This window comes from Girardinichthys multiradiatus, chromosome 17 (assembly GCF_021462225.1).
Source record: "Girardinichthys multiradiatus isolate DD_20200921_A chromosome 17, DD_fGirMul_XY1, whole genome shotgun sequence".
NCBI classification, from domain to species: Eukaryota; Metazoa; Chordata; class Actinopteri; order Cyprinodontiformes; family Goodeidae; genus Girardinichthys; species Girardinichthys multiradiatus.
The window spans coordinates 29,769,357-29,796,531 of record NC_061809.1 but is presented as its reverse complement, the minus strand read 5'-3'; the positions used below and the strand labels follow the sequence as shown (position 1 = coordinate 29,796,531).

The 27,175-nt window shown below is 45.5% G+C and overlaps 1 protein-coding gene across 5 annotated transcripts; it reads left to right on the top strand.

Annotated features, from left to right (window-relative positions):
* The first annotated feature begins 762 nt into the window (after positions 1-762).
* On the top strand, positions 763-25,286 carry tbc1d30 (TBC1 domain family, member 30). 5 transcript variants are annotated; one of them, XM_047389554.1, is made up of 15 exons: positions 763-1,489; positions 3,917-4,081; positions 9,701-9,762; positions 10,515-10,580; positions 10,817-10,942; positions 12,071-12,256; positions 12,341-12,410; positions 19,619-19,717; positions 19,788-19,956; positions 20,258-20,363; positions 20,444-20,550; positions 21,322-21,458; positions 21,762-21,968; positions 22,097-22,183; positions 23,673-25,286. In XM_047389554.1, exons 1-15 carry the CDS (start codon positions 916-918, stop codon positions 24,776-24,778), a joined length of 3,267 nt encoding a protein of 1,088 aa, XP_047245510.1. In that variant the 5' UTR covers positions 763-915; the 3' UTR covers positions 24,779-25,286. The 5 variants fall into 5 exon arrangements, with proteins under 5 accessions (XP_047245510.1, XP_047245509.1, XP_047245511.1 ...); XM_047389553.1 differs by having other exon boundaries at positions 767-1,489; positions 21,319-21,458; XM_047389555.1 differs by lacking the exon at positions 22,097-22,183 and having other exon boundaries at positions 808-1,489; positions 21,319-21,458.
* Positions 25,287-27,175: the final 1,889 nt, after the last annotated feature.

Genomic DNA, 27,175 nt, shown 5'->3' with positions numbered 1-27,175 from the left:
ACCAGTTTGGATGCAGCTGCTTGCAGTTCAACATACACCCAGCAGGGGGCTCTCTGTACCATCACCGGTGATTCTAACAGAAGAGAGAAGGCTGGGTCCAACTGCAGCGGTTCTGAGGCTCTGATAAACGGTTTCATGTGTTTACTTAGTCCAGCAGAACCTAACTGTTTCTGGTTCTGACCTGGTTGCCATCAACAGTACAACAGAGTGCATTTACTTATTTTTTTTAACTTGATGATGTTTAATTATTGCTGATGATTGATAAGATTAGATTTTAAATCGTGTACAGTTTTTATTGCTTTAAATGTTGAAAGTTATAGTTCATTTTAATTATTTTTTACATTAGTCTAAGTGTTGCTGGCTGTAGTCATGGTGTAAAAACCTTTCATGCATTAAGGTTGTAAAAATGTATGTTGCTGGACAAACGTACAATTATCGTCAGGGTTTTTTGGCTTTTAAGCAACACTATAAGTAATAACTATAAATCACATATTTACAGATGTATATTTCCTTTGATTCCTAACTGACTGCCATTAAATCAGACTGAAAGTTTAATATTTTAGGTTAGTTAAGATGATCAAAATGATTTCTATTTGCTAAATGTCAAAATAACCAGAGAGATAATTCTAACAATTATTTTCTTATTAATAAAAACACATTAGCTACAAAAAGCTTTGTGTTAAAGTCAGAAATGATTCAAAATAAGAAAACATCCTGACACTTCCTGTTACAGCGGCTACTAACCACAGGAAGCTGATTGGTCGAGCATTTTCGGCTCGTCTCTGATTGGCTGATAGAAGTATCTATTGCACTTGTACGTGGAGCTGAAAAAAGTTTGTCCGCCGCTCAGAAGTTGCAGTAGGTCGGTCCATTGTTCAGTCAGGTAGAGGGAAGCTGGGAATTCCAGTCCGGAAAATGCAGGAAGGAACTGGGAGCAGTTGGACTGGTCCACACCTGTCCGAGGTGAGCTGTGGAGTCTTCCAGGAACACTCTGAGAAACTTCCCAGCCACTCCTGCTCAAATATCAGCTCCCAGATAAACAACCTCCGTATCAGAACCGGTCCAGCGGCTAGAAACATGGCATCGGAGCTGGGACCCAACGCGGAGGAACTTTTGGAAGCTAACATATGTGACCGTGGCGTGGGTTCCGAGGAAGAGAGTGGCGTGTTTATCCACTCCACGGATGATTTCTGCGGCTTCCAGCGGTGGACGAACAATGACACATCATCATCATCTTCATTAGGTCCGGCAGAGCCGGACTTCTGCAGGGACTCTGGCCCTCATAGCAGGACCTCTATCGTGGACTGCCTGCTGGTGGAGCTCTACGACGCGTACGGCGGCAGGAGGAATGCGGACAGCTGGGACAGCTCCACGGAGGCGTCTGGCTCCGATGCCTTCCTGGGCCGGAGCATCTCCGGGTCCGGCTTCCTGCAGGAGCTGCAGGAGAGACACACCAGGAGGCTCCAGATGAACTACCTGGCCCAGAAAGGTGAGGGATCCTCGGGGGTCCAAACAGTCAGGGAGGTTCTGACACTAGAACCCAGTTATGAAACAAACATTTTGATTTGTGTTTTCATTTCTAAAATGTTAAATCAATACCAGAGAAGTTATTTGTTTTCTGGTCAAAAATGATGAGCAATTTAATCTTGGTTTGATTTTCAAACATGAAACATCTCGCATAAACACGCACCTGTGACGTCACTGCCCACATTTAGTAGCAGGGAGTGTTTTCCACGTGAAATCTAAACAAATTAGACAATGTTTAAAAAAAATCCTTATTTTTGATGTTCATCAATATGAGTTTTAAAAAAATACAGCCTGTAAGTGTTCAGACAGGAGAGCGCCCCCTGCAGCCAAGTGTGGAAGGTGTCAGAATATGAGAACTTTTATTTCTCTTTGCCGGGGATTTTAGAAAAATTATTTTAAACCTGAAATGTTTGTCAAATCAAACAAAAATAGTTTTTCCAGAACCGTAGAACTGTAACCGAGAGGCTTGGTTCTGATCCGTTTGAGCTGAAGCTTCCTGTCAGAAACTGAAGCTCTGGGTGTTCACAGCCTCACTGGGTCCTGCAGTGTTGCCTCGGAGTCTCGCCTGGCATCTGTGTGTCTGGACCATGCAGCGAACGTGAAGTCCTACAGTAAACGCAGCCGGACTTTGGTTGGGTCGATTTAAACAATGCAGAGAGCTGTGGGACAGGAAGAGGAAACTCTGATAACGTCTGAAGCTCTGCTAATGTGTCTGGAGGAGCCTAATGGCTCTCAGTCACCATTCCATTACAACTGATGGATGTCATACGTCAGAAGACAACAGGTCCTGGTCTCAGCTGTCCATATCTACAGTTAAAGCATTGATGGAACATCTCAAACAGGGCTGGACCAGAACCCACCTTCATCTTCTAACACACTGAGCAGGATGGTAGGGGAGGAAAGAACATCTCCAAAGATCACGGTTAGAGAACTGCAGCAAGGGGGCGCATCATGGAGGTCTCCATAGCAACGATTAGACTATCTACATGAAACATGCAGAGTTTGTAAAACTCTACTAGGACTTTAAGTAGAACCATGGGCTTTGGTCAGATGAAACTAGCATTGAGCTTTTAGCATCAAAGTCTCCAGGTGGGTCTGCTCGGAACCAAAGTATGAAGATGTGGAAAAGAACCTGATACCCACTGATAAGCACAGTGGTGGATGTGTGATGCTGTGGGCCCGTGTCTCTTCCAAAGCAGCAGGCCAGCTTCTCTCCGTCCTCGGAAACGGTAACAGAAATGACCTGCTGGGTTTTTGGTACCTCTCAGGGTGCAGCACAGGTGGAGCTGTCCAAACAGGAAAGCATGTTCATTACAAATGATCCCAGGAAGATTTACTGCTAAATAAAACTGTGCAGGTCTGGATGGAAGATGGTCCGCTGACAGACAGATGTCCTCTGCAGTGAGTGAGGGATGTCTACAGTCGTAACAGCAGTAAAATTAGTAAATAGATTGTCATCAAACACAAATTCAGCCAAACTTTTCAGTGTGAGGTTTTCCTGCTGCTCTGCTTTCAGCATCAACTATAGTTAGAAACAGTCAGATATAATATTAAATCGTTTCAATCAAATCTTCTTTATTTTTTATTGAATTTAACATTTTCTAAGGACTTAAATATTGACATATTAAATCAGTTATTCTGTCTAAATCAGCTTTGTTCACTTCATATTTGAAAATGTTTGTTGAGGAGTAAATCAGGATGTTAAATTATAGAGGAAGAACTGAGGTCAAATGAAATCTAGTCTGTAAGTTTGGAGCCCCATGTTTGTAAGAGTCAGAGGAGAAATAAAAGATATTTTTCTCTTGAGGAGTGTAGGTTCAGATTCTTCTGGTGACCCGTTTTCTGTGAAGCACGTAGGGGGAAGTATCATGGTTTGGGAATGCTTTGCTGCAGGAAGATCTGACCAGCTCACAGAAACCACCATGGATTCTGAAGAACTTCAGAGGTAGAGGAAGTTCCTGAATGCTCAGGTTCTCCTTAATAATGACCAAAAAGGTTTACAGATTCATTGAAGTTGCCATAAAGTTGAAGATGCATGCTGGCTTCCAGACAACCAACACAAAACAATAATTAAAAAGAGAACATTTGTTCTTTTTGTGTCCCCAGGCTGTCAGTGAGTGAGCAGCAGGTTCTGGCTCAGTAAATGGGATGTGTTCTGGTTCTGGTTTCATCTGTGCCTGCAGGCTTTAAACAGACTAATAAGAGAGATGTTCTGATCTCTCAGGAGGAAATGACCGCTTTGTGAAAACAACCTTCAGTTTTAGCTCCCAGCTGTGGGTTCCTGACATGAGGCCTTCAAGCTTTTTATCTGCTAACAATCTGACGCAGGTTCTGACCATCTCCACGGACACTTCCTGCTTGAATCCGTGTTTTCTGCTCCCTCTATCAGACCTGCAGGAGCTGCGCTCAATCATCCAGGAGGTGAAGTACCGCTCAGGCCTGCAGTCCACCAAGCTCATCCGGCAGCTGAAGAGGCGCGACAGATTTCACCAGAAACGCCAGAAGAACTATGACATCATCACAGCGTGCCTTCAGGCTGTCTCACAGAAGCGACGTAAGACTGAAAAGGTTTTTTTATTATTTAATTTGGACTAAATACTATTAAGTGAGATGTTTCTCTGTTTGGTTTCATCCAAGTAGCTGAAGCTTGAGACCTATGAACCTCCAATCAGGTTGGAGTATGGTAAGCTTCTGCCTCAGATTTCCATAATATGCTGTGAGGGTAAAGCTCTCATCTCAGAACTGAGGAGATGAGCTCATGTTCATATCTCCTCTTTACTACATCAACTGTTTAGAAGTGTTTGTGGACAGAACAGCATGAGAACCCTGAGGTCCATACAGCTGACTGAAGAACATTGTTCCCACAGATGTTTGGGTTTAACATCATGTCTTCCATCTTTAGCCAAACATGAACACTACAGCAAAGTTCTGCAGACATGACATAAAACCACATAGAGATGATTAGATGGTTTGATTCAGGTTTGTTGCTAAATGAATATTTATTTATTTTTGACCAGACTGGTGGATCATGGATGATCAGAACCCAAGCTGGTAAACACCTAAAGCAGAACCAGAATCCACTTTTTTGGCATGTTTCACAATAAGGGATCTGACTTTGGTTCCAAGCGCTCACAGCGTAGACATGAAATATAAATATATAAGCCTTAGAGGAAAGAAGATAAAGGATAAAAGGAACTTTATGTACTTTATTTAGTTTGCTTATTTGTTTCCAGTAGAGTAGCTGTGAGATGTTCATTGTGTCCATCAGAGAGACTGCCTGGGGGAAGAAACTGTCTCTGTAGCGCCACCTGAAGGTAGATGCCTCAGGAAGTACAGTCTCTGCTGGGCCTTCTTCTGAACATTGCCTATGTGTGAGGAGCATCTCAGATCCAGAGAAATTGTGGTTCCTAGGAACCAGAAGTGGTCCACAGTAGACACAGTGTTGTTGAGGTGTTCTTCACCATCATCTCCACTGAGTGGGTTAAGTTCCAGGTGCTTCTGACTGCACCAATGGACCACCTGATCCTCCTCCTGTCTGAATGGAGACTCATCACTGTCCTGGATCAGTCCAGTGACAGTGGTGTCATCTGCAAACTTCAGGAGTTTTCCAGATGGGTCCACTGAGGTTGCAGTCATTTGTGTCCAGAGAGGAGTGGAGAGGGTGTTGTGGAGTTGTTGGTGGGGGGTGCAGGTAGTCCTTTTGTGTGGGAGTGGGGTTTTGGGCAAGTGGGTTGGAGGTGTGAATGGCTGGTTTTCAAACCTGTAAAAGAAGCTGTTGAGGTCATGAGATCATGGTGGGAAGGCTCCTGTAGATAGTGATGTTCAGGCTCCTCCAGACTGCTGCTGGGCCGTTCCCTGAGAAGCTGCCTTCTAGCTTCTCGCTGTAATGAGAAACTGAGCATTACCATGTTCTCATAAAGGTCTGGATGTAAAACAGTTTGGATCGAAACCAGAACTGAATCTAAGTGAAGGGCTGAATTCACAGATGGACACTCAGACTCTCTGATTTCTCTACCTCGGACTGTCGGCCATGACTTGGTCACAATATAACATCTGTAGAACAAAACTTATTTATTGAGCTGAAGTAATATTTAAATGGTCTAAAACTACTTAATTTATGATTTTAATTGGCTGTCAGCCAGAAGGATTAATCAGAATAAAAAATTTAAATCGTTGTCATCGTCGTCTTCCGCTTTATCCGGAACCGGGTCGCGGGGGCAGCAGACTCAGCAGAGACGCCCAGACGTCCCTCTCCCCAGACACCTCCTCCAGCTCCTCCAGGGGGAGCCCAAGGTGTTCCCAGGCCAGCCGAGAGACGTAGTCCCTCCAGCGTGTCCTGGGCCTCCTCAAGGTGGGACGTGTCTGGAACACTTCCTGAGGAAGGCGTCCAGGAGGCATCCGGTATAGATGCCCGAGCCACCTCAACTGTCTCCTCTCAATGTGGAGGAGCAGCGGCTCTACTCCGAGCTGCATTAAGAGATTGAAATAATCTCTTAAATAAATTAACATTTTAATGATAGATAGATAGATAGATAGATAGATAGATAGATAGATAGATAGATAGATAGATAGATAGATAGATAGATAGATAGATAGATAGATAGATAACCGTGTTCTGTCTGGCAAAGACCTGAGAATTATTGTCTAAGTGCCAAGAAAAAGCCCAACAGATTTACTTTCACAAGTGAAGCATTACAGCTAACGCTTTAAAGCTCTGCTTGATATTCATAAAAATAAACTTTTACAAACTGCTTTGGGATTATTTCAATTGTTACGGAGGCAGAAATTAAAAGGAAAATTGAAAGAAGGACGAAAGAGATTGAGGTGGGGCAAAAAGGAAAAGGGGAGAGAAGGAGAATAAAATGGAGGAAAGAAAGAAGGATGAAGAGAATACAAGATAACACCCTGCTTGCTTCTACACCTGCAGAAATGTTCATAGCAGGTTTTTTACTGAAAATGCACGGTACTTATCAATGCAAGATGTATTTAGTGGTAAATGCAGCTCAATATAGAACATTTGTGTATCTGTTAACACCTGAATCTAAACACCTGTGGGTCTGAGTGTGAGCGGGCATGTATATACAAGGTTTCTCCATAAAACTATGCGATAGTGAGTGTGAGGAGCCACAGACCTGCCCCCTGGACCCAGGACAGATACGGAGGAGACCCGAGCCACACACATCCAAAGGCCCCCCAGAGCACAGGAACCCCAGGAGAAACACCGCCAGGACTACCACAACCCCCCAAGAGAAGACCTGGGGATAATCCCAGAGGAAACACCCAGCAGCGACAGTGCAGAAACCCCAGGGAGCTGCAGTGACGAGCCCACACGCCCTGCCGGCTGCTGCCTACGCCCGAGCAGATCCAGCCATGGACCCTGAGACCTGAGACCCTGGGACAAGACCCCAAGCAGAGGCCCGACACAGCCCGGGGGTCCAGGCCCCGGCAAGCAGCCACCGGGAGGGAGCCGGCACACACCAAAGCACCCTCATGCGGACACATAAAAACACTCACACCCAATGTAAAGACAAACAACAATGGGTGTCGTAATATTTTAATCATATTTTAACTCAGTGAAGTGTGTCTGTATACAGCGGTGTAAAATCCGTACAGATTTCAATACTTTGGGGAAACTTTGCCCCACTCTGCTTTGCAGTATTGCTTTAGTTCAGACACATTGGAGTATCTCAGTTGGATTTAAGTTCAGACTTTGACTAGGCCACTCCAAAACCTTTTATTTGGATTCATTCTGAGGTGGATCTGCTGGTGAGCTTTGGATCATTGTCCTGCTGCAGAACCTAAATGTTCTTGAGCTTAAGGTCACAAGCTGATGGTCTGACACCTTCAGGATTTTCTGCTACAGAGCAAAATTCATTCAATTACAACTAGTCGTCCAGATCCTGAAGCAGCAAACAGCCCCAAACCATCATACTACCACCACCATGCTTGACTGGAGGTAGAATGTTCTTGTTCTGAAATGTTAATTTTACACCAGACATAACGGAACACACACCTTTCAAAAAGGTCCACTTTGTCTCTTGCACAGAATATTTTCCCAAAGGTCTTGGGGATCATCAAGATGTTTTTGGTAAATATGAGACAAGTCTTTGTGTTCTTTTGGGTCTGCAGTGGTTCTGGTCTTGAAGCCATTTTTGCCCTGTCTCTCTTTCTTACTGTTGATTCAGTGAGGCCTGCAGAGCTTTAGATGTTGTTCTGGGTTCTTCTGTGACCTCCTGGATGAGTCATTGATCAGCTTTTGGAGTAATTTTTGTAGGTCAGCCACTGATGGGAAGGTTCTCCACTGTCCCACGTTCTCTCCATGTGTGGATGATGGTTCTCATTGTGGTTCCTTGGACACCCAAAGCCTTAGAAATGACTTTTTAACCCTTTCCAAACTGATAGATGTTAGTGACGGTGTTTTTCTTCTGTTATTGAGTTACTTTAGATCAGGTCATGATGTGAGATCTTTTAGCCTACTTCATGTTGTCAGACAGGATCTATTTAAGTGAATTCTTGATCCTACAGCCAGGCCTGGGTGTGGTCAGTGAAACTGAACCAAAACTCGTGATATTTTTTACTCCAGGTTCTGGTTGGTTTGGATTCAATTTATCCGTTAATAAATAAAATCACCGTTTAAAGTCTGCTTTTTGTATTTACTCAGGTCAATTTTGTCCGGCAGTAAAATATGAGTTAATATCAGACTAAAAAGTTGCAGAAATCTTAAGCCTTCAGTTCAATATACACCCAGCATGCAGTGGGAACATCTACTGGTTCTCTATTTGGACTTTATGTGGCAGAGGGACAGAAATCGGTCCACCATTACCTCATCTATCTGGGTCTTTCCCACCTCCCTCCATCCCTGCACCTCCTCCTGGTGACGCCAGCTGGAGGAGGATGATGATGAGGAGGAGTGCAGCATCAGCAGCATCGATCACTTCCTCTTCATCTCAGATGTTTTTCAGCACCGGCAGGTCGTTTGGACCTGGTTTCTAAGCGGCTCCTCTGTTTGTTTGGAAGCAGCGCTTTAATCGATGTATTTTGGATCCGCGCCAGCTTAAACGGTTCGTCTCTGCTCGGTTCCGGACGGGCTCCTGCTCTCTGGGAAAAGCCGAGAAGCTTGGTTCCTAAACGAGGCGACAGGCGATGAGCTGACTGTCCGGGTGAAGCGGCCTGGTTCCGGGATGAGGCAGGAGCGGCTCCCCGCCGGGAGGAGGCCTCGGGCGGCCAGTAGGCAGCGGCAGCAGGGTTCGGGAGGCGTCGGCAGCATCATCAGCAACGTCCTGAAGAAACGCAACGGGATCTCCAGGAGCGCTCCGCGGCTGCTCTGCACCTTGGAGCCAGGTCTGGAGATCCTGTCTGGACCAGCATGTGATATTTATGAGGCGGGATCCTCCTGTAATGATTCCATGTTGATTCTCAGATACGATCAATTTAGATGTAGACCATAAATATCTATAACTAATTAATTAAACATATTTTCTGTGAATTTACCTACAAATCCGGATTGGATCCAGTTTATCCTCCATTTATTGGGAATAAATCCAGCCTTTATTTTGTCGCCATGACTAATTATGAAGCGTTTCCGGTGAAGTCTCGTTGATAATCCCGGTGGTTGCCTCCCTGTGTGGGAATATAATCTGGTATCAGGAGGTCGGCTGGTTTTACTGTTAATCCTCTCCCGAAGCTGCACAACGAACCGGGGCTGGAGCGGAATGACGCAGGAGAAGCCAACAGAACCGGGCCATGCAGGTTACACGCATTTCCTATTGAACAACCCATTCTTTATAATAAAGATCCAGATAAAGAGGAGACAGGCTGCTCCAAGCAGATCGGGACCTTACCCCCGATTCGGTTCAGGTCCAGATTCCATGTCCTGTCGGTTTATAGCCAGAGTAAATCAGAAGATCTGCTGTTATTGAGAAGGATGGGAAACCTCCAGGATGAGGTGGAGCACACCTAACTGCTGAACATTTTATTTTCAAATCTGTAAACTTGGAATCTGACTTCTGTCTTTAATCTGATGAATTTACCGCCTGTTTCAGACAGTTGATGTTTGAGTTCATATAGAAGCTGTTTGTCGTCAACATTAGAGACACTGAAGCAAACATCAGCCTGGTTTCTTCTATATTCTGTGCAGAACCTTGCAGTAAGCAGCTGTCCTGTTTGTTTTCAGGTGTTGACACAAGGCTGAAGTTCACCATTGAGCCATCGCTGGGAAACAATGGCTTCCAGCAGGTGATTATTTTAGACCCAACCCAGCAGAAATCTCTCTGATGTTTATGTGGTAAAATTGTTGCACATAATAACTGTTAAAATGCCAGGTTTACATAAATAAGACCATTATTTATCATTTAAACCATATACCACACTTAATGTGACATAAATCCTGCAGCACTGAGCTAGAAAGTTAACATCCAAGCTTGGTTCAGATGTCCCCAGAACCCTGTGTGTTAAGATCTGAGGCAGCCATCACATCTGGGTTTTGCGCACAGTGAAACATGGCAGTGGCAGCATCATGCTGTGGGTTAATCTCTTGAGCTTGAGCTGAGGTTTTTGTGGAGGTAGATGAAGTTATGAGCAGGTCAGAATGTCAGGCGGTGTAGACCCTCCGAGATGTTTCCACACAGTTAGTTCAGGGGTGTACTCACTTATGACAGCAGACTTTTTAAAATGTATTTGATAGTTTTTCCCTGATGTTGGTTTGTTTTCCAGTTGAATCTCACAGGATATGTGTTACAGTAAAGTCTAGAAACAATTTATTACATCATTAAAACCTGGCAGTCTAACAGGGGTGTGTAAACTTTACAGCGCCACTGTAAAAGCCTCACAGAAATGGTTGTTATACCGACACCCTCCACTGTCTTCGTTTAACTCTGCAACCAGGCTTTTAGCTTTGCTACCTTAAGGAAACAGTTATGTCTGCACCTTTAACAGATAGAAATCACAAAGAAAACGTGATTAAATGGAGTTTTTCTGCTTTTCCACAGTGGTACGATGCTCTTAAAGCTGTGGCCCGGCTTCCCACTGGGATACCGAAAGAATGGAGAAGGAAGGTACGTCTCTCCAACCTGGAGTTATTAATAACAGTGTGACCTCAATAAGAGCTCAGACTGATGGGAAACCATCTGGAGTAGAAAGGACCGCTGAGAATAACAATCATAGAGACTTGAAATCCTTCTGGGTTTGGATCTGTTATCTGCTCAGATGTTGGAGCTTTTGATCTCATTAGGTTCCTCCCTTCCTTCAGAACCCTCAGAGATTCTGGCTCACTGTAGTTATATCATTGCAGGTCTGGCTAACTCTAGCAGACCAGTACCTCCACAGCATCTCCATCGACTGGGAGAAAACTCTTCGTTTCGCCTTTAACGAGCGCAGCAACCCAGACGACGACTCGCTCGGCATCCAAATCGTCAAGGTAACCAGATTTTATTTGTACTCTGATGGGTTTTGGTTTCAGCTGGAAACAGAAGGTAGATTCAGTCAAGTGAAATAATGGTTCTGGACCTCATCATAGTTCTGAGCAGAACCGGGCTGTGGCTCATCTACATAATGAATCACTCTCTGCACCAGACTTCCTGTACTTCATGTACCAGGAGTCCCTTCTCTGGGGAAGAAACGTAAAGAGCTCACAGCTCATGGCAGCAATGTTCAGTGGTTTCATCCAGAGATGAGACACAGATCAACACAGAACCACTGGACCAGGGGTACTTTCTAAAATAAACAAAACAGAGTACACAGAGTTAATGGCAGCATGTTTAATCAATAACTGAATGTAGAGAAGAGGCCAGGCATACCTTCCATAGAACGAAAAACCAAATTCAATTCAGTTTATTTCTATATCTTCAATTCACAACACATGTCGTCTCAAGGCTCTTCACAACAGTCAGGTTCATACCTTCCAATTAATCCTAACCACAAAAACATGGTAACACCGGGTCAGGAGTGCTTTCTATCAGACCCAACAACAAAGACAGAAGAGAGTACACATAGTTGATGGCAGCAGAAGCTCTGTTGAAGGTTTTGTCCAGCAGAGCCAGCTAGATATTCTAGTACCGAGTCAGGAGTACTTTCTCTACATCATCTAGACTACATGTGCTGCACCAAGCAGACAGTATGGCTCTAAATTATTCGTACCCCAGAGAAAGGAGACATGTTTTTGGAGACGTTTGTGTCATTTCCAGTCAGAAACAAACTTTCTGATCTGAGGAAAATCAGAATCAAACCTTTCCGGGTTCTGAATCCTTCTGAGCCCGACTTTGTATCTCTCCTGGTTCTACTATCTGCATGGTTCACTTCTTATACAGTTCAATTCACATCTTGCATCATCACTAATGCAGAAAACACACAGAACAGGCTGTAGCAGGGATGTTTTCCTGCAGGTTGAATGCGTCATGGAAACAGCTCAGTGACTCAGATCCAACAGAATATGGACCCTACCTTCTGCGGGTCAAAGTCCGGTCCTCTGCTCCTCCTACTGGGCTCCGTTTATCCTTCTTTCTGCATCGAATGAAAATCTCCTCCACTAACTTCCTCTCCACCGTAGGATCTGCACAGGACCGGCTGCAGTTCTTACTGTGGCCAGGAGGGAGAGCAGGACAGGGTGGTTCTGAAGCGGGTTCTGCTGGCCTATGCCCGCTGGAATAAAACTGTTGGTTACTGTCAAGGATTCAACGTTCTGGCTGCTCTGATCCTGGAAGTGACAGAAGGGAACGAGAGTGATGCACTGAAGGTAAGCAAGGGTCCAGTTCCAGGAAACGGGTCCAAGGTGTGGAAACGTCTTCAAAACTTCTCATCCTTCTGTTTGTGTCCTCAGGTGATGATCTACCTGATCGACAAGGTGCTGCCTGACAGTTACTTCGCCAACAACCTGCGAGCACTATCAGGTACCTCAGCTTCATGTTGTTTAAAACGGTTCTGAACCGGTTCTGTTACAGGTCCAACAACCTGCGAGCACTATCAGGTACCTCAGCTTCATGTTGTTTAAACCGGTTCTGAACCGGTTCTGTTACAGGTCCAACAACCTGCGAGCACTATCAGGTACCTTAGCTTCATGTTGTTTAAAACGGTTCTGAACCGGTTCTGTTAAAGGTCCAACAACCTGCGAGCACTATCAGGTACCTCAGCTTCATGTTGTTTAAAACGGTTCTGAACCGGTTCTGTTACAGGTCCAACAACCTGCGAGCACTATCAGGTACCTCAGCTTCATGTTGTTTAAAACGGTTCTGAACCGGTTCTGTTACAGGTCCAACAACCTGCGAGCACTATCAGGTACCTTAGCTTCATGTTGTTTAAAACGGTTCTGAACCGGTTCTGTTAAAGGTCCAACAACCTGCGAGCACTATCAGGTACCTTAGCTTCATGTTGTTTAAAACGGTTCTGAACCGGTTCTGTTACAGGTCCAACAACCTGCGAGCACTATCAGGTACCTCAGCTTCATGTTGTTTAAAACGGTTCTGAACCGGTTCTGTTAAAGGTCCAACAACCTGCGAGCACTATCAGGTACCTTAGCTTCATGTTGTTTAAAACGGTTCTGAACCGGTTCTGTTAAAGGTCCAACAACCTGCGAGCACTATCAGGTACCTCAGCTTCATGTTGTTTAAAACGGTTCTGAACCGGTTCTGTTACAGGTCCAACAACCTGCGAGCACTATCAGGTACCTCAGCTTCATGTTGTTTAAAACGGTTCTGAACCGGTTCTGTTACAGGTCCAACAACCTGCGAGCACTATCAGGTACCTCAGCTTCATGTTGTTTAAAACGGTTCTGAACCGGTTCTGTTACAGGTCCAACAACCTGCGAGCACTATCAGGTACCTTAGCTTCATGTTGTTTAAAACGGTTCTGAACCGGTTCTGTTACAGGTCCAACAACCTGCGAGCACTATCAGGTACCTCAGCTTCATGTTGTTTAAAACGGTTCTGAACCGGTTCTGTTAAAGGTCCAACAACCTGCGAGCACTATCAGGTACCTCAGCTTCATGTTGTTTAAAACGGTTCTGAACCGGTTCTGTTACAGGTCCAACAACCTGCGAGCACTATCAGGTACCTTAGCTTCATGTTGTTTAAAACGGTTCTGAACCGGTTCTGTTAAAGGTCCAACAACCTGCGAGCACTATCAGGTACCTCAGCTTCATGTTGTTTAAAACGGTTCTGAACCGGTTCTGTTACAGGTCCAACAACCTGCGAGCACTATCAGGTACCTCAGCTTCATGTTGTTTAAAACGGTTCTGAACCGGTTCTGTTAAAGGTCCAACAACCTGCGAGCACTATCAGGTACCTCAGCTTCATGTTGTTTAAAACGGTTCTGAACCGGTTCTGTTACAGGTCCAACAACCTGCGAGCACTATCAGGTACCTCAGCTTCATGTTGTTTAAAACGGTTCTGAACCGGTTCTGTTAAAGGTCCAACAACCTGCGAGCACTATCAGGTACCTTAGCTTCATGTTGTTTAAAACGGTTCTGAACCGGTTCTGTTACAGGTCCAACAACCTGCGAGCACTATCAGGTACCTCAGCTTCATGTTGTTTAAAACGGTTCTGAACCGGTTCTGTTAAAGGTCCAACAACCTGCGAGCACTATCAGGTACCTCAGCTTCATGTTGTTTAAAACGGTTCTGAACCGGTTCTGTTACAGGTCCAACAACCTGCGAGCATTATCAGGTACCTCAGCTTCATGTTGTTTAAAACGGTTCTGAACCGGTTCTGTTAAAGGTCCAACAACCTGCGAGCACTATCAGGTACCTTAGCTTCATGTTGTTTAAAACGGTTCTGAACCGGTTCTGTTAAAGGTCCAACAACCTGCGAGCACTATCAGGTACCTTAGCTTCATGTTGTTTAAAACGGTTCTGAACCGGTTCTGTTACAGGTCCAACAACCTGCGAGCACTATCAGGTACCTCAGCTTCATGTTGTTTAAAACGGTTCTGAACCGGTTCTGTTACAGGTCCAACAACCTGCGAGCACTATCAGGTACCTTAGCTTCATGTTGTTTAAAACGGTTCTGAACCGGTTCTGTTAAAGGTCCAACAACCTGCGAGCACTATCAGGTACCTCAGCTTCATGTTGTTTAAAACGGTTCTGAACCGGTTCTGTTACAGGTCCAACAACCTGCGAGCACTATCAGGTACCTCAGCTTCATGTTGTTTAAAACGGTTCTGAACCGGTTCTGTTACAGGTCCAACAACCTGCGAGCACTATCAGGTACCTCAGCTTCATGTTGTTTAAAACGGTTCTGAACCGGTTCTGTTAAAGGTCCAACAACCTGCGAGCACTATCAGGTACCTTAGCTTCATGTTGTTTAAAACGGTTCTGAACCGGTTCTGTTACAGGTCCAACAACCTGCGAGCACTATCAGGTACCTCAGCTTCATGTTGTTTAAAACGGTTCTGAACCGGTTCTGTTAAAGGTCCAACAACCTGCGAGCACTATCAGGTACCTCAGCTTCATGTTGTTTAAAACGGTTCTGAACCGGTTCTGTTACAGGTCCAACAACCTGCGAGCACTATCAGGTACCTCAGCTTCATGTTGTTTAAAACGGTTCTGAACCGGTTCTGTTAAAGGTCCAACAACCTGCGAGCACTATCAGGTACCTCAGCTTCATGTTGTTTAAAACGGTTCTGAACCGGTTCTGTTAAAGGTCCAACAACCTGCGAGCACTATCAGGTACCTCAGCTTCATGTTGTTTAAAACGGTTCTGAACCGGTTCTGTTAAAGGTCCAACAACCTGCGAGCACTATCAGGTACCTCAGCTTCATGTTGTTTAAAACGGTTCTGAACCGGTTCTGTTACAGGTCCAACAACCTGCGAGCACTATCAGGTACCTTAGCTTCATGTTGTTTAAAACGGTTCTGAACCGGTTCTGTTAAAGGTCCAACAACCTGCGAGCACTATCAGGTACCTCAGCTTCATGTTGTTTAAAACGGTTCTGAACCGGTTCTGTTACAGGTCCAACAACCTGCGAGCACTATCAGGTACCTCAGCTTCATGTTGTTTAAAACGGTTCTGAACCGGTTCTGTTACAGGTCCAACAACCTGCGAGCACTATCAGGTACCTCAGCTTCATGTTGTTTAAAACGGTTCTGAACCGGTTCTGTTACAGGTCCAACAACCTGCGAGCACTATCAGGTACCTGAGCTTCATGTTGTTTAAAACGGTTCTGAACCGGTTCTGTTACAGGTCCAACAACCTGCGAGCACTATCAGGTACCTCAGCTTCATGTTGTTTAAAACGGTTCTGAACCGGTTCTGTTACAGGTCCAACAACCTGCGAGCACTATCAGGTACCTCAGCTTCATGTTGTTTAAAACGGTTCTGAACCGGTTCTGTTACAGGTCCAACAACCTGCGAGCACTATCAGGTACCTCAGCTTCATGTTGTTTAAAACGGTTCTGAACCGGTTCTGTTAAAGGTCCAACAACCTGCGAGCACTATCAGGTACCTCAGCTTCATGTTGTTTAAAACGGTTCTGAACCGGTTCTGTTACAGGTCCAACAACCTGCGAGCACTATCAGGTACCTCAGCTTCATGTTGTTTAAAACGGTTCTGAACCGGTTCTGTTACAGGTCCAACAACCTGCGAGCACTATCAGGTACCTCAGCTTCATGTTGTTTAAAACGGTTCTGAACCGGTTCTGTTACAGGTCCAACAACCTGCGAGCACTATCAGGTACCTCAGCTTCATGTTGTTTAAAACGGTTCTGAACCGGTTCTGTTAAAGGTCCAACAACCTGCGAGCACTATCAGGTACCTCAGCTTCATGTTGTTTAAAACGGTTCTGAACCGGTTCTGTTACAGGTCCAACAACCTGCGAGCACTATCAGGTACCTCAGCTTCATGTTGTTTAAAACGGTTCTGAACCGGTTCTGTTACAGGTCCAACAACCTGCGAGCACTATCAGGTACCTCAGCTTCATGTTGTTTAAAACGGTTCTGAACCGGTTCTGTTACAGGTCCAACAACCTGCGAGCACTATCAGGTACCTCAGCTTCATGTTGTTTAAAACGGTTCTGAACCGGTTCTGTTAAAGGTCCAACAACCTGCGAGCACTATCAGGTACCTTAGCTTCATGTTGTTTAAAACGGTTCTGAACCGGTTCTGTTACAGGTCCAACAACCTGCGAGCACTATCAGGTACCTCAGCTTCATGTTGTTTAAAACGGTTCTGAACCGGTTCTGTTAAAGGTCCAACAACCTGCGAGCACTATCAGGTACCTCAGCTTCATGTTGTTTAAAACGGTTCTGAACCGGTTCTGTTACAGGTCCAACAACCTGCGAGCACTATCAGGTACCTCAGCTTCATGTTGTTTAAAACGGTTCTGAACCGGTTCTGTTAAAGGTCCAACAACCTGCGAGCACTATCAGGTACCTTAGCTTCATGTTGTTTAAAACGGTTCTGAACCGGTTCTGTTAAAGGTCCAACAACCTGCGAGCACTATCAGGTACCTCAGCTTCATGTTGTTTAAAACGGTTCTGAACCGGTTCTGTTACAGGTCCAACAACCTGCGAGCACTATCAGGTACCTTAGCTTCATGTTGTTTAAAACGGTTCTGAACCGGTTCTGTTAAAGGTCCAACAACCTGCGAGCACTATCAGGTACCTCAGCTTCATGTTGTTTAAAACGGTTCTGAACCGGTTCTGTTAAAGGTCCAACAACCTGCGAGCACTATCAGGTACCTCAGCTTCATGTTGTTTAAAACGGTTCTGAACCGGTTCTGTTAAAGGTCCAACAACCTGCGAGCACTATCAGGTACCTTAGCTTCATGTTGTTTAAAACGGTTCTGAACCGGTTCTGTTAAAGGTCCAACAACCTGCGAGCACTATCAGGTACCTCAGCTTCATGTTGTTTAAAACGGTTCTGAACCGGTTCTGTTAAAGGTCCAACAACCTGCGAGCACTATCAGGTACCTCAGCTTCATGTTGTTTAAAACGGTTCTGAACCGGTTCTGTTAAAGGTCCAACAACCTGCGAGCACTATCAGGTACCTCAGCTTCATGTTGTTTAAAACGGTTCTGAACCGGTTCTGTTACAGGTCCAACAACCTGCGAGCACTATCAGGTACCTTAGCTTCATGTTGTTTAAAACGGTTCTGAACCGGTTCTGTTAAAGGTCCAACAACCTGCGAGCACTATCAGGTACCTCAGCTTCATGTTGTTTAAAACGGTTCTGAACCGGTTCTGTTACAGGTCCAACAACCTGCGAGCACTATCAGGTACCTCAGCTTCATGTTGTTTAAAACGGTTCTGAACCGGTTCTGTTACAGGTCCAACAACCTGCGAGCACTATCAGGTACCTCAGCTTCATGTTGTTTAAAACGGTTCTGAACCGGTTCTGTTACAGGTCCAACAACCTGCGAGCACTATCAGGTACCTCAGCTTCATGTTGTTTAAAACGGTTCTGAACCGGTTCTGTTAAAGGTCCAACAACCTGCGAGCACTATCAGGTACCTCAGCTTCATGTTGTTTAAAACGGTTCTGAACCGGTTCTGTTACAGGTCCAACAACCTGCGAGCACTATCAGGTACCTCAGCTTCATGTTGTTTAAAACGGTTCTGAACCGGTTCTGTTAAAGGTCCAACAACCTGCGAGCACTATCAGGTACCTCAGCTTCATGTTGTTTAAAACGGTTCTGAACCGGTTCTGTTAAAGGTCCAACAACCTGCGAGCACTATCAGGTACCTCAGCTTCATGTTGTTTAAAACGGTTCTGAACCGGTTCTGTTACAGGTCCAACAACCTGCGAGCACTATCAGGTACCTCAGCTTCATGTTGTTTAAAACGGTTCTGAACCGGTTCTGTTACAGGTCCAACAACCTGCGAGCACTATCAGGTACCTCAGCTTCATGTTGTTTAAAACGGTTCTGAACCGGTTCTGTTACAGGTCCAACAACCTGCGAGCACTATCAGGTACCTCAGCTTCATGTTGTTTAAAACGGTTCTGAACCGGTTCTGTTAAAGGTCCAACAACCTGCGAGCACTATCAGGTACCTCAGCTTCATGTTGTTTAAAACGGTTCTGAACCGGTTCTGTTACAGGTCCAACAACCTGCGAGCTCGGTGAGGTAGACACTGATACACAGACCTGATGTAAATACTAAACTCTAATGACTAAACATTGGGTTCTCCAAAGGCCCGGTTGAGCAGAACTTGGATCTAGGCGAGGTTCTGAAGCTAAAGCTCATTTATTTTAGGGAACATCCTCCACGGTCCCATCGTTCCATGAACGTGGTCCCAGTGGACCAGAGAGTGTGTTCCAGAGGAGACTCGGACTGATTGTAGAACCTTGGATCCAGGAGGAGCAGTGAGGTTTTCATCCAGGCTGTGGAACGTTGGACCAGATCTTATCCCTCACAGATCTGTGATCCCTGAGGGATTCTGTAGGGGACGCTGCAGGAGTATGGACTGCCTTAAGGCCCATTTAGTCCATGTACCAACAAAATAAGACCTTTGTCCACAGTGAGGTTTGGAGTCCATCAGGGCTGCTCCTCAGCAATGATCCTTTTGTGGTGTTCTGGATCTCAAGTTGTAGTCATAAAGAGCAGGTGTGGTTTGGGATCCTCAGAGTTTCTGCTTTAATGATATGGTTCTGTAGGCTTGCTTGGGCCATGACCTTCAGGATCCACTAGAGATGTTCACTGTGCTAAAAGTAAGATCAAACATCTCTGGAGGACGTTCGTATCCCCTCTGATCTGTGAGAACCTGGAGATCCTCCAGACTGAACTAGAGAGGGTTGTTGAGGAAAGGAACGCCTGGTCCAGGATTCCCTCCTGAACCTGTTCCTCATGCAGCCTGGGACTTTTTGTTTTGACTTTATTTTACTGCACATGAATCAGAACTTTATTGACTTCATTAGAACCAGATAAGATCCAAGTTTCTGTCAGGAAGAAGATGATGTTGGATTAAAGGAGGTAGGGGCTGTCTTTCAGCCAGCTGACTACCAGTGTGCAGCAACAGGTCGGGAAGGGGCAGTGCCAGGTCACTTCCTTTGACCTCCCATTAGAAGGAGGAGTGGTATGAAGACAAATGCTAGATGTTTTGGAACCTGTTAAAGACTCATGATGGATTCAGATGTTTTCTAGATGTAAATGTCTTCCTGTCTCTCGGTGTCAGTGGACATGGCGGTGTTCAGGGATCTGCTGCGTGTGAAGCTGCCCAGACTGTCTCAGCACCTTCACCACCTGCAGAAAGCAGCCAACAGAGAAGCTGGAGGTAAAGATCTGCCAAAGTCATGGTTCCGGATTAGGGAACATCTGGAACTGAATGTTGGGTCTGCTTTCAGGAAGCTATGAACCTCCTCTGACCAACGTCTTCACCATGCAGTGGTTCCTGACCATGTTCGCCACCTGCTTGCCGGCACCCACCGTTCTCAAGATCTGGGACTCTGTTTTCTTTGAGGGGTCCGAGGTTCTGTTCCGGGTGGCTCTGGCCATCTGGGAGAGACTGGGAGAGTAAGTGAAGGAACATTTTGAATAAAGATGGAAACAAATGAGGGAAAATCAAAGTTTGAAGGCTAAAACTGGTTCTGATTCGGACCTTCTAACAGCAAGCTCTGGTCACAGACCTGCTGGCTGACGACCATTTCTCCAAATTTATTTATTATGGGACTGTGGTCACCTCCTAGGGTGAGCCGGTTCTGGCCAGTAGTTTTACTCCGTTGATCCTTCCTCTGGCTGACTGGTTGAATACCATGAACCTTTAACTGGTCACAAATTGCAGAACTCCTAACTGGACCCGGTCTCTCCTCCCCAGGAGGATCGAAGAATGCCAGACGGCCGATTACTTTTACAGCACCATGGGCTGCCTGACTCAGGAGATGCTGGAGCACGATCTGGTCAATCCTGCGGAGCTCATGCAGGTATGAATGGAACATGGAACAAAAGGCAGGAATGAAGGTGAGAACGTTGTCTCTTCATCCTCTTCTTCTTCGTCTGTCAGGACGTTTACTCCATGGCTGTGTTCCCGTTCCCCCAGCTGGCCGAGCTGAGAGAGAAGTACACCTACAACATCACTCCGTTCTCGACCTCGGTGAAGTCCAAGGGAAGGTTTGTCCCAGATACAGACGTCTGCTCTTCCTGTGTGACCGGCAAGGTCCAGACGGCCTGGAAAGGTTGCTGGATTTTCCATGTCAGGAAAAAGGGTTCATTTCCAGAGTTTATAATGGGTCTCTCATCTTCCTCCTGACAACAGCTCATAGATTCTCTTTGAGGTTCAGGTCAGGCCAGTTCGATGGTGTTACCATGGTGATACAATGTATCCCACTGTCAAGATGCTGTGTTCTTCCTTCCTTCCTACTTTTTTCCTTGTCTCCTTCCTTACGTCCATCGTTCTTGTCTTCTTTGTGTCCTTCCTCCCGTCTCTTTTTGTCTATCCTTCCTTCCTTGTATTCTTCCTTTTTGTATTTCCTTCCCTTGTTGCCTCCACCCTTTTGTTCCTTCTGTCCTTTATTCCTTGTCTTTTCCTTCCTTCCTAATATCCTTCCACCGTTGCTTCCTTTGTTCCTAATGTTTTTCCATCCTTTCTTCCCTCCTTCCTAATGTCCTTCCACCCTTGCTTAATTCCTTCCTAATGTCCTTCTGTCTTACCCTGTGTCCTCCCTCCCTCCTATCCTGCCTCCATATTTAAATCCTGCAGAAATATCTGTATTTATATTTTGAAATGGGAACAAACTGGGAATTCTTGGATTTGGAAAAGTTGCAGGAGCGCTGCAGCCTGGTGTCATTTCAGAGCAAACAGGAAACACTTTAACTTCTGAGGAATGTCAATGCTGTGAATATGGAAAACTTCCAACCTAACAACGTTCCTTTTTCCAGCAGCGGTCCGGGCAGCTGGGACAGTGAGGACGATGGCGACATGGACAACGAGGAATCTGTGGCGACGGCACTCGGCTGTCTGGGGCCGCTGGGCGGCCTGTTGGCCCCTGAGCTCCAGAGATACCAGAAACATCTCAAAGGTTGGCTGCTGACCCATATCCTCCCTTCTGAGTCCAAACGCAAACAGGCTCTGATCCGTTTCCTCCAGACTAATCCTCACTTCCTCCTCCATCATCGACCCTCAGGAACAGAGACTCTGATTCAGAGGAAAAACTATTTGATCAGCAGCTGAAGACAAACTGCTGCAGAAAAACTATAATAATTCTTCACAGTTTCTGTTCTTTGGTGTTTTCAACATTATTTGCAAGCAGAAATCTGAAAAGTGCGGCATGCATTTTGCCATATCGTCTGAGATCGTCTTTCTGTCACATTTTTCCAACCAGACCAGCGAGTCGAGCAGGGGAGCATCGCGGAGGTGAGCCCAGGAGCAGTGGGAGCAGGAGGAGGAGGTGCTAAAGCAGAGCATCAGGCAGCCATCAACAGCATGATGATGGAGAGGATGAGCACGGACATCACCGCTCTGAAGAAGCAATACACTCGAATCAAGAGGCGGCAGCAGCAACAGGCGATGCAACTCTACATCCGCACAGGTGAGGCTGCATGATCCTGGTCTCAGGTTTGTTCCCAGCCGAGGATCCATGAAAACAGCAGAAAGATGTTCTCATTCAACTCAGAAACAGTAAGTCCTAAATGTTGAACGATGCTGTGTGACTCGTAGGACCTGGACCTAACATGGCCACAAATCCAGGGGTTCTTCAGGATGGTTCCGACAAACACAGCAACAGTACTGACCCGAACAGTTACGGTACCTTTCTTTAATCAGGGGCTTCTTCAGGGATCAACAGGCTCTGTGGAATGATTTCTTCTGTACAGGAACATCACAATAAACTAGAACATCATGAAAAGCTACATTTATTTCAGTAATTCAATGGAAAATATTATATCAGACCAATAAAAACAGATTTTTCATGCTGAAATGTTTTATCTCCTACACAATCATGGGGAAGACTGTTGACTGACAGGCATCCAGCAGAAGGCTAAGCTACAAAAGATCATTGCTAAAGAGCTGGTTGTCCACAGAATGCTGGGTCCAAGTATGTCAATGGAAAGTTGAGTGAAAGGAAGAAATGTGGTTAAAAAAGCAACAACTGCATCCTTAAGAAGATTGGAAGCAAAGATACAAAATCCAAGCAGCTGAGATTCAGGGTACCATGTCATCTGCTGGTGCTGGTCCACTGGGTTTTATCAGGTCCAATGTCAGAGCAGCTCTCTACCGGGAAATTTTAAAGCACTTCATGCTTTCTTCTGCTGATTTCATTTCCCAGCAGGACATGGTACCGGCCCACACTCCCAAATGTTCCAAAAGCTGCTTTAATAAACATGGTAACACCAGCAAACTGGACTGACCTAAACCCCACAGAGAATCTATAGAATATTGTCAATCAGAGACTCCAGAACCAACATTGCAGAGCTGAAGTTCTGCTAATAAAGCAACCTGGGCTTCCTGAACACTTCAGGCGAACCACAGCTTGATCTCCTCTATACCACGCCACATTAATGCGTGCAGAACCTGAACAGTACACGGAGATACGGTTCTGGACCTTTCTGGATTCAAATCCTTTATTATTGATCTGATGAAACATCGTATTTTTCTGAGGAGCCGAATTTTGCGTTTTTATGAAGCTGTAAACCAGAATCATCAAACTAACAGATGAACAGTGGAATGGACCTAGATGAGTTTTACTTTTTAAAAAGAGTTACTGAAATAAATGAACGTGACGTTCTAGTTTATCGAGATGCTCCAGGACATGGAGACAGATGTCACTACTGGAAATAAAAGTCCATTTTGTACAAAGAAGAATAAAATGGATAAAAATGCTCGGATTGATGACAGATTCTGCAGTCACTCATTTGTCCTGATTATAACTGAACCATCAGGTTCTGTTTAGGTGTTCGGTAGTGACAGATGTTTCTGATCCAGCTCACTGATCTTCCTGCATGTTGCCCTGCTTTGAGGAACCTTCAGGAACACCAAGCAGTGTCTGTCTGCTCCTCCTCAGATTTGATCTGGTGCTTACTAACATCTCTGCAGACATCATGCAGGTTCAGTTATTAGGTCTAATCAATCTGTTCTTCTGGTTTACTGCCTGTACCACTTCTACAGAACTCAGAACCGAACCTAATTTAAAGGTTCAGGGCGCCCTCTGGTGTCTGATGGCTCATACTGCAGCACAATCAGCCAGTTTTAATTCGTTTTTTGTCTCTTCTTCTATTTTTCTCACCTTTGCGTTCAGACAAATGTCCCGCCACACGGGTTCTGGCCTCCCAGCTCAACCCGTCCACTTCCGTCATCAACCACCTCCTGCTGGCACGGAAACAACGCGGTGCGTCCAGAAGCTGCAGGCCCATCTCTGCCAGCACGCCGTCTCTTCCAGGCTCTCCATCCAGGCGGCGCTGTGGATCACTGCTGTCCAACAGCCCCGGATCTCCAGGGAGCTCCAGAGGTTCTCCTTGGCGGGCCCACGTCCGGCAACATCGGAGAAATGTGGCCCGGGTTCGGGCACAGCTTGGATTTGGAGATTCTGCGGAAAGGGAAGATGATGATGAGGAGGAGGAAAGGGAACTGGTCCAGGGGAGGAAGGAAGAGGATGAGGCTCCATTTCATGGTGGAAGTTCAGGATGTGAAGAAGCTCCTCGGGATGCAGAGGAGACAGAGGAAGTAAAAGTTGAGGAGGTGGTGGTGCAGCTGGACTCTCTGGACTTGGAAAGCGAAACAACCCAGAATTCCTTCAACGATCCGGATCCAGAACCTGAAGTAAAGGAGAGTAAACCAGCAGCTCTGATCCCTCCTCTTCCTCCTCCATCCTCAAACAGACACAAAGAGTTGGACCCCTTCAGTCCTGAAGCAGGCTGTGCTCCTGATTCACCTCCTCCTGTTCAGAACTTCTCCCACAGGGTTCCTCCTGCAGAACCCTCAACATCCACTTCATCTCCTTCTCTTGATCCATCACCCTCATTTTCTCCATCCCTGACCTCCACTCCAACACCAGACTCTGTGTCCTGCCTCCCATCCTCTTCATCAGCCAGTGGTTTATCATCTCCTCCTCCCTCCTCTCTAGATAAAGCCTTCTCCCCCTCCACCCCATCACTCTGCTCCGTCTCATCATCCAGATCCAACATCTCCTCTTCCTCCTCCGTGCCGGGGTTCCTGTCGGCCGCCTCGGCTCCAAAGCAGCAGATCTTCTCCCCGTTCCCTTTAATAAAGCAGCCTAGGAAGTCTCTAGCAGCCAGGAACCTGGGCCTTTATGGACCCACGTCTAGAACTCCCACGGTCCATTTCCCTCAGCTGAGCCGCAACCTGAACCGAAGCAGCGCCGCCGGGACGACAGGCAGGCGATGAAGAGCCTTGTGGAACCACCACATTGCCTCCTGCGTACTGAGAAACCATCCCTCAGCTTTAGAGAGAAGAGAAGCTGCAGAGATGATTCTGGTTCCATGGTTCTTCTTATTTACAAGCTATTAGAGACAAACTGAAGACCTTAGCGGGTCAGAGCTTGTTCTTCTGTGCACAGGAGGACCTTCAGTCAGTAAGAACCTCAGAAACTGAGATTGTATCTGAGGATGAGCTGTTGGAGCTTCTTCAGGAGCAGATAGAGCATGAAGACCTGACCTCCACAGATGCTTCAGTATTTATTGGTTTGCACTATAGCCATGCAGTTGTTTCTATGCCAAGTATTTAGCTGCACACGATGGATGAAGATCTGCAACCAACCTTCCTCCTCAGATGATGTCCTCAAGAACTTTCTGTTTGCTTTCTATCAGTAAAATCATTCTGTGTACTCTGGTTCTGATTCAACCCAGAATGTATCGTCTCCATCACTCATAATGAAAGTATGAATGGAAACGTTCACCTGTTGTCGGCTCCATTTGTTCTCCTCAAAGTGCTCCATAGATTAAGTCAAGCTTCTCTTTCAGGAGGGTCCAAAACAGATCTCCAGTACTAAAATAAAGAGGTTCAGACGGTCCAGAACCAACATCTGACCAAGCTCAGAGCTCCTTATCGCCAATATCTGGCTTTTAAATTAAATGCATTGTTCTAAGCTGCTAACAATGTTCATGAAGGTTCCTGAGGTTCTTTAATGAAGAGCAGACGGTTCATTTAGCTGCTCACAGCTAGCAGAGCTCAGATAAATATAAATATTCAGTTCTAAAGAAATCTCAGAAAAAAGCATGATACTTCCACCTCCATGCTTCACAGCTGTGATGAAGTTCCTCCCCTGGAATGTTATATGTTTTGTCAAACATGTCCTCGGTTCTGGTGTCCAATAATTCAGTTTAAGACCCATTTGTCCAAAGAATATTAAAGAAGCAAGAACGTGCTGAAGGTCCACGATGACATTTTTGGTTTCTTGGAGCCTTCTTTCAGCATTTTGCAGTCTGCTCTCAGGGTGAACTTGCTTGAGCTACAAAAGGTCAATGCTAAGATGCTAGCTGTTCACAGAGGGCTAGATTCAATCATATTAATGGAAAGTTTAGTGGAAGGAAAGTGTGCTAGGATAAGCTGAGACATTGAGAGGTCTAAAGCAAAGCTGATTCAAGAGCATTTGGGAAAATCCAGAATTTAATTAGGGTTCTGACACATTTTTCATGTCTGAATTCCAGATTCACATTTCCAGAGTTCTCAGTACATTGATGTATAAATACTAATAATTACTATTAAGTTAGGGCAAATACTTCCACAAGCCTGTAAGATGGATGGAGATGAATGGATTCAACTTCTAGAAAACGGGATAGGGAATGAAGTCTGGAAAGACTGGTTAGACTCACAACCCTTCAGTCTGACAAACAGACCACAGTTTGTGAGACTGAAGGGTTGTGAGTCTAACCAGGTAGTCAGCAGCACAGGAGCACCACAGGGGACGGTACTCTCACCATTCCTTTTCACTCTGTACACCTCAGACCTCCAGGACCAGACAGACTCCTGTCATCTGCAGAAATACTCAGATGATTCTGCAGTCGTTGGTGGATCAGAGATGGAGAAGAAGCTGAGTACAGGAAGGTGGTGGACCACTTTGTGGCATGGTGTGGAAACAATCATCTCATGTTGAACGTGACTAAAACAAAGGAGATGATTGTAGATTTTAAGAGAAACAGGAATAAGTCAAAAACTATTTCTATCATGGGAGAAGAAGTGGAGGTGGTGGAGGAGTATAAATACCTCGGTGTTCACCTGGACAACAGACTAGAGTGGAGATGCAACTGTGAAGCCATCTACAAGAAGGGACAGAGCAGACTGTACTTCTTGAGGAAGCTTAGGTCCTTCAGTGTTTGCAGCAAGATGCTGCATATCTTCTATAAGTCTGTTGTGGAGAGTCTGATCTCTTCTACCATCATCTGCTGGGGAAGCAGCATCAGAACCAGGGACTTAAAAAAGCTCAACAAGCTGATAAAAAAGGCTGGTTCTGTTCTGGGGACTCCTCTAGAACCTCTGGAGATCATTGTGGAAAGAAGGATTCTTCATAAAATGAAGAACATTATGGAGAACCCTGAGCATCCTCTTCATGAGACTGTCCTACAGCAACAGAGTGTCTTCAGTCAGAGGCTTCTTCAGATCTGCTGTAAGACGGAGCGCTACAGGAGATCCTTCCTGCCCACAGCCATCAGCATCTACAACGGCTCTTTGAGGAAACCTTCATAATATGAGCTATAACAACATTTAATTTCCCTTTGGGATTAATGAAGTATTTTTGAATTGAATTGAAACATAATTTATCTAATTCAGTCCTCTTCCAGGTTC

Excerpts from the sequence above, each read along its gene's own strand:
- tbc1d30 (XM_047389553.1), top strand. The coding sequence starts at position 916 with ATGCAGGAAGGAACTGGGAGCAGTTGGACTGGTCCACACCTGTCCGAG. Across the intron at positions 9,763-10,514 it reads GAAACAATGGCTTCCAGCAG|TGGTACGATGCTCTTAAAGC; the intron begins GTGATTATTTTA and ends GCTTTTCCACAG. Across the intron at positions 21,969-22,096 it reads GCAACTCTACATCCGCACAG|GACCTGGACCTAACATGGCC; the intron begins GTGAGGCTGCAT and ends TGTGACTCGTAG.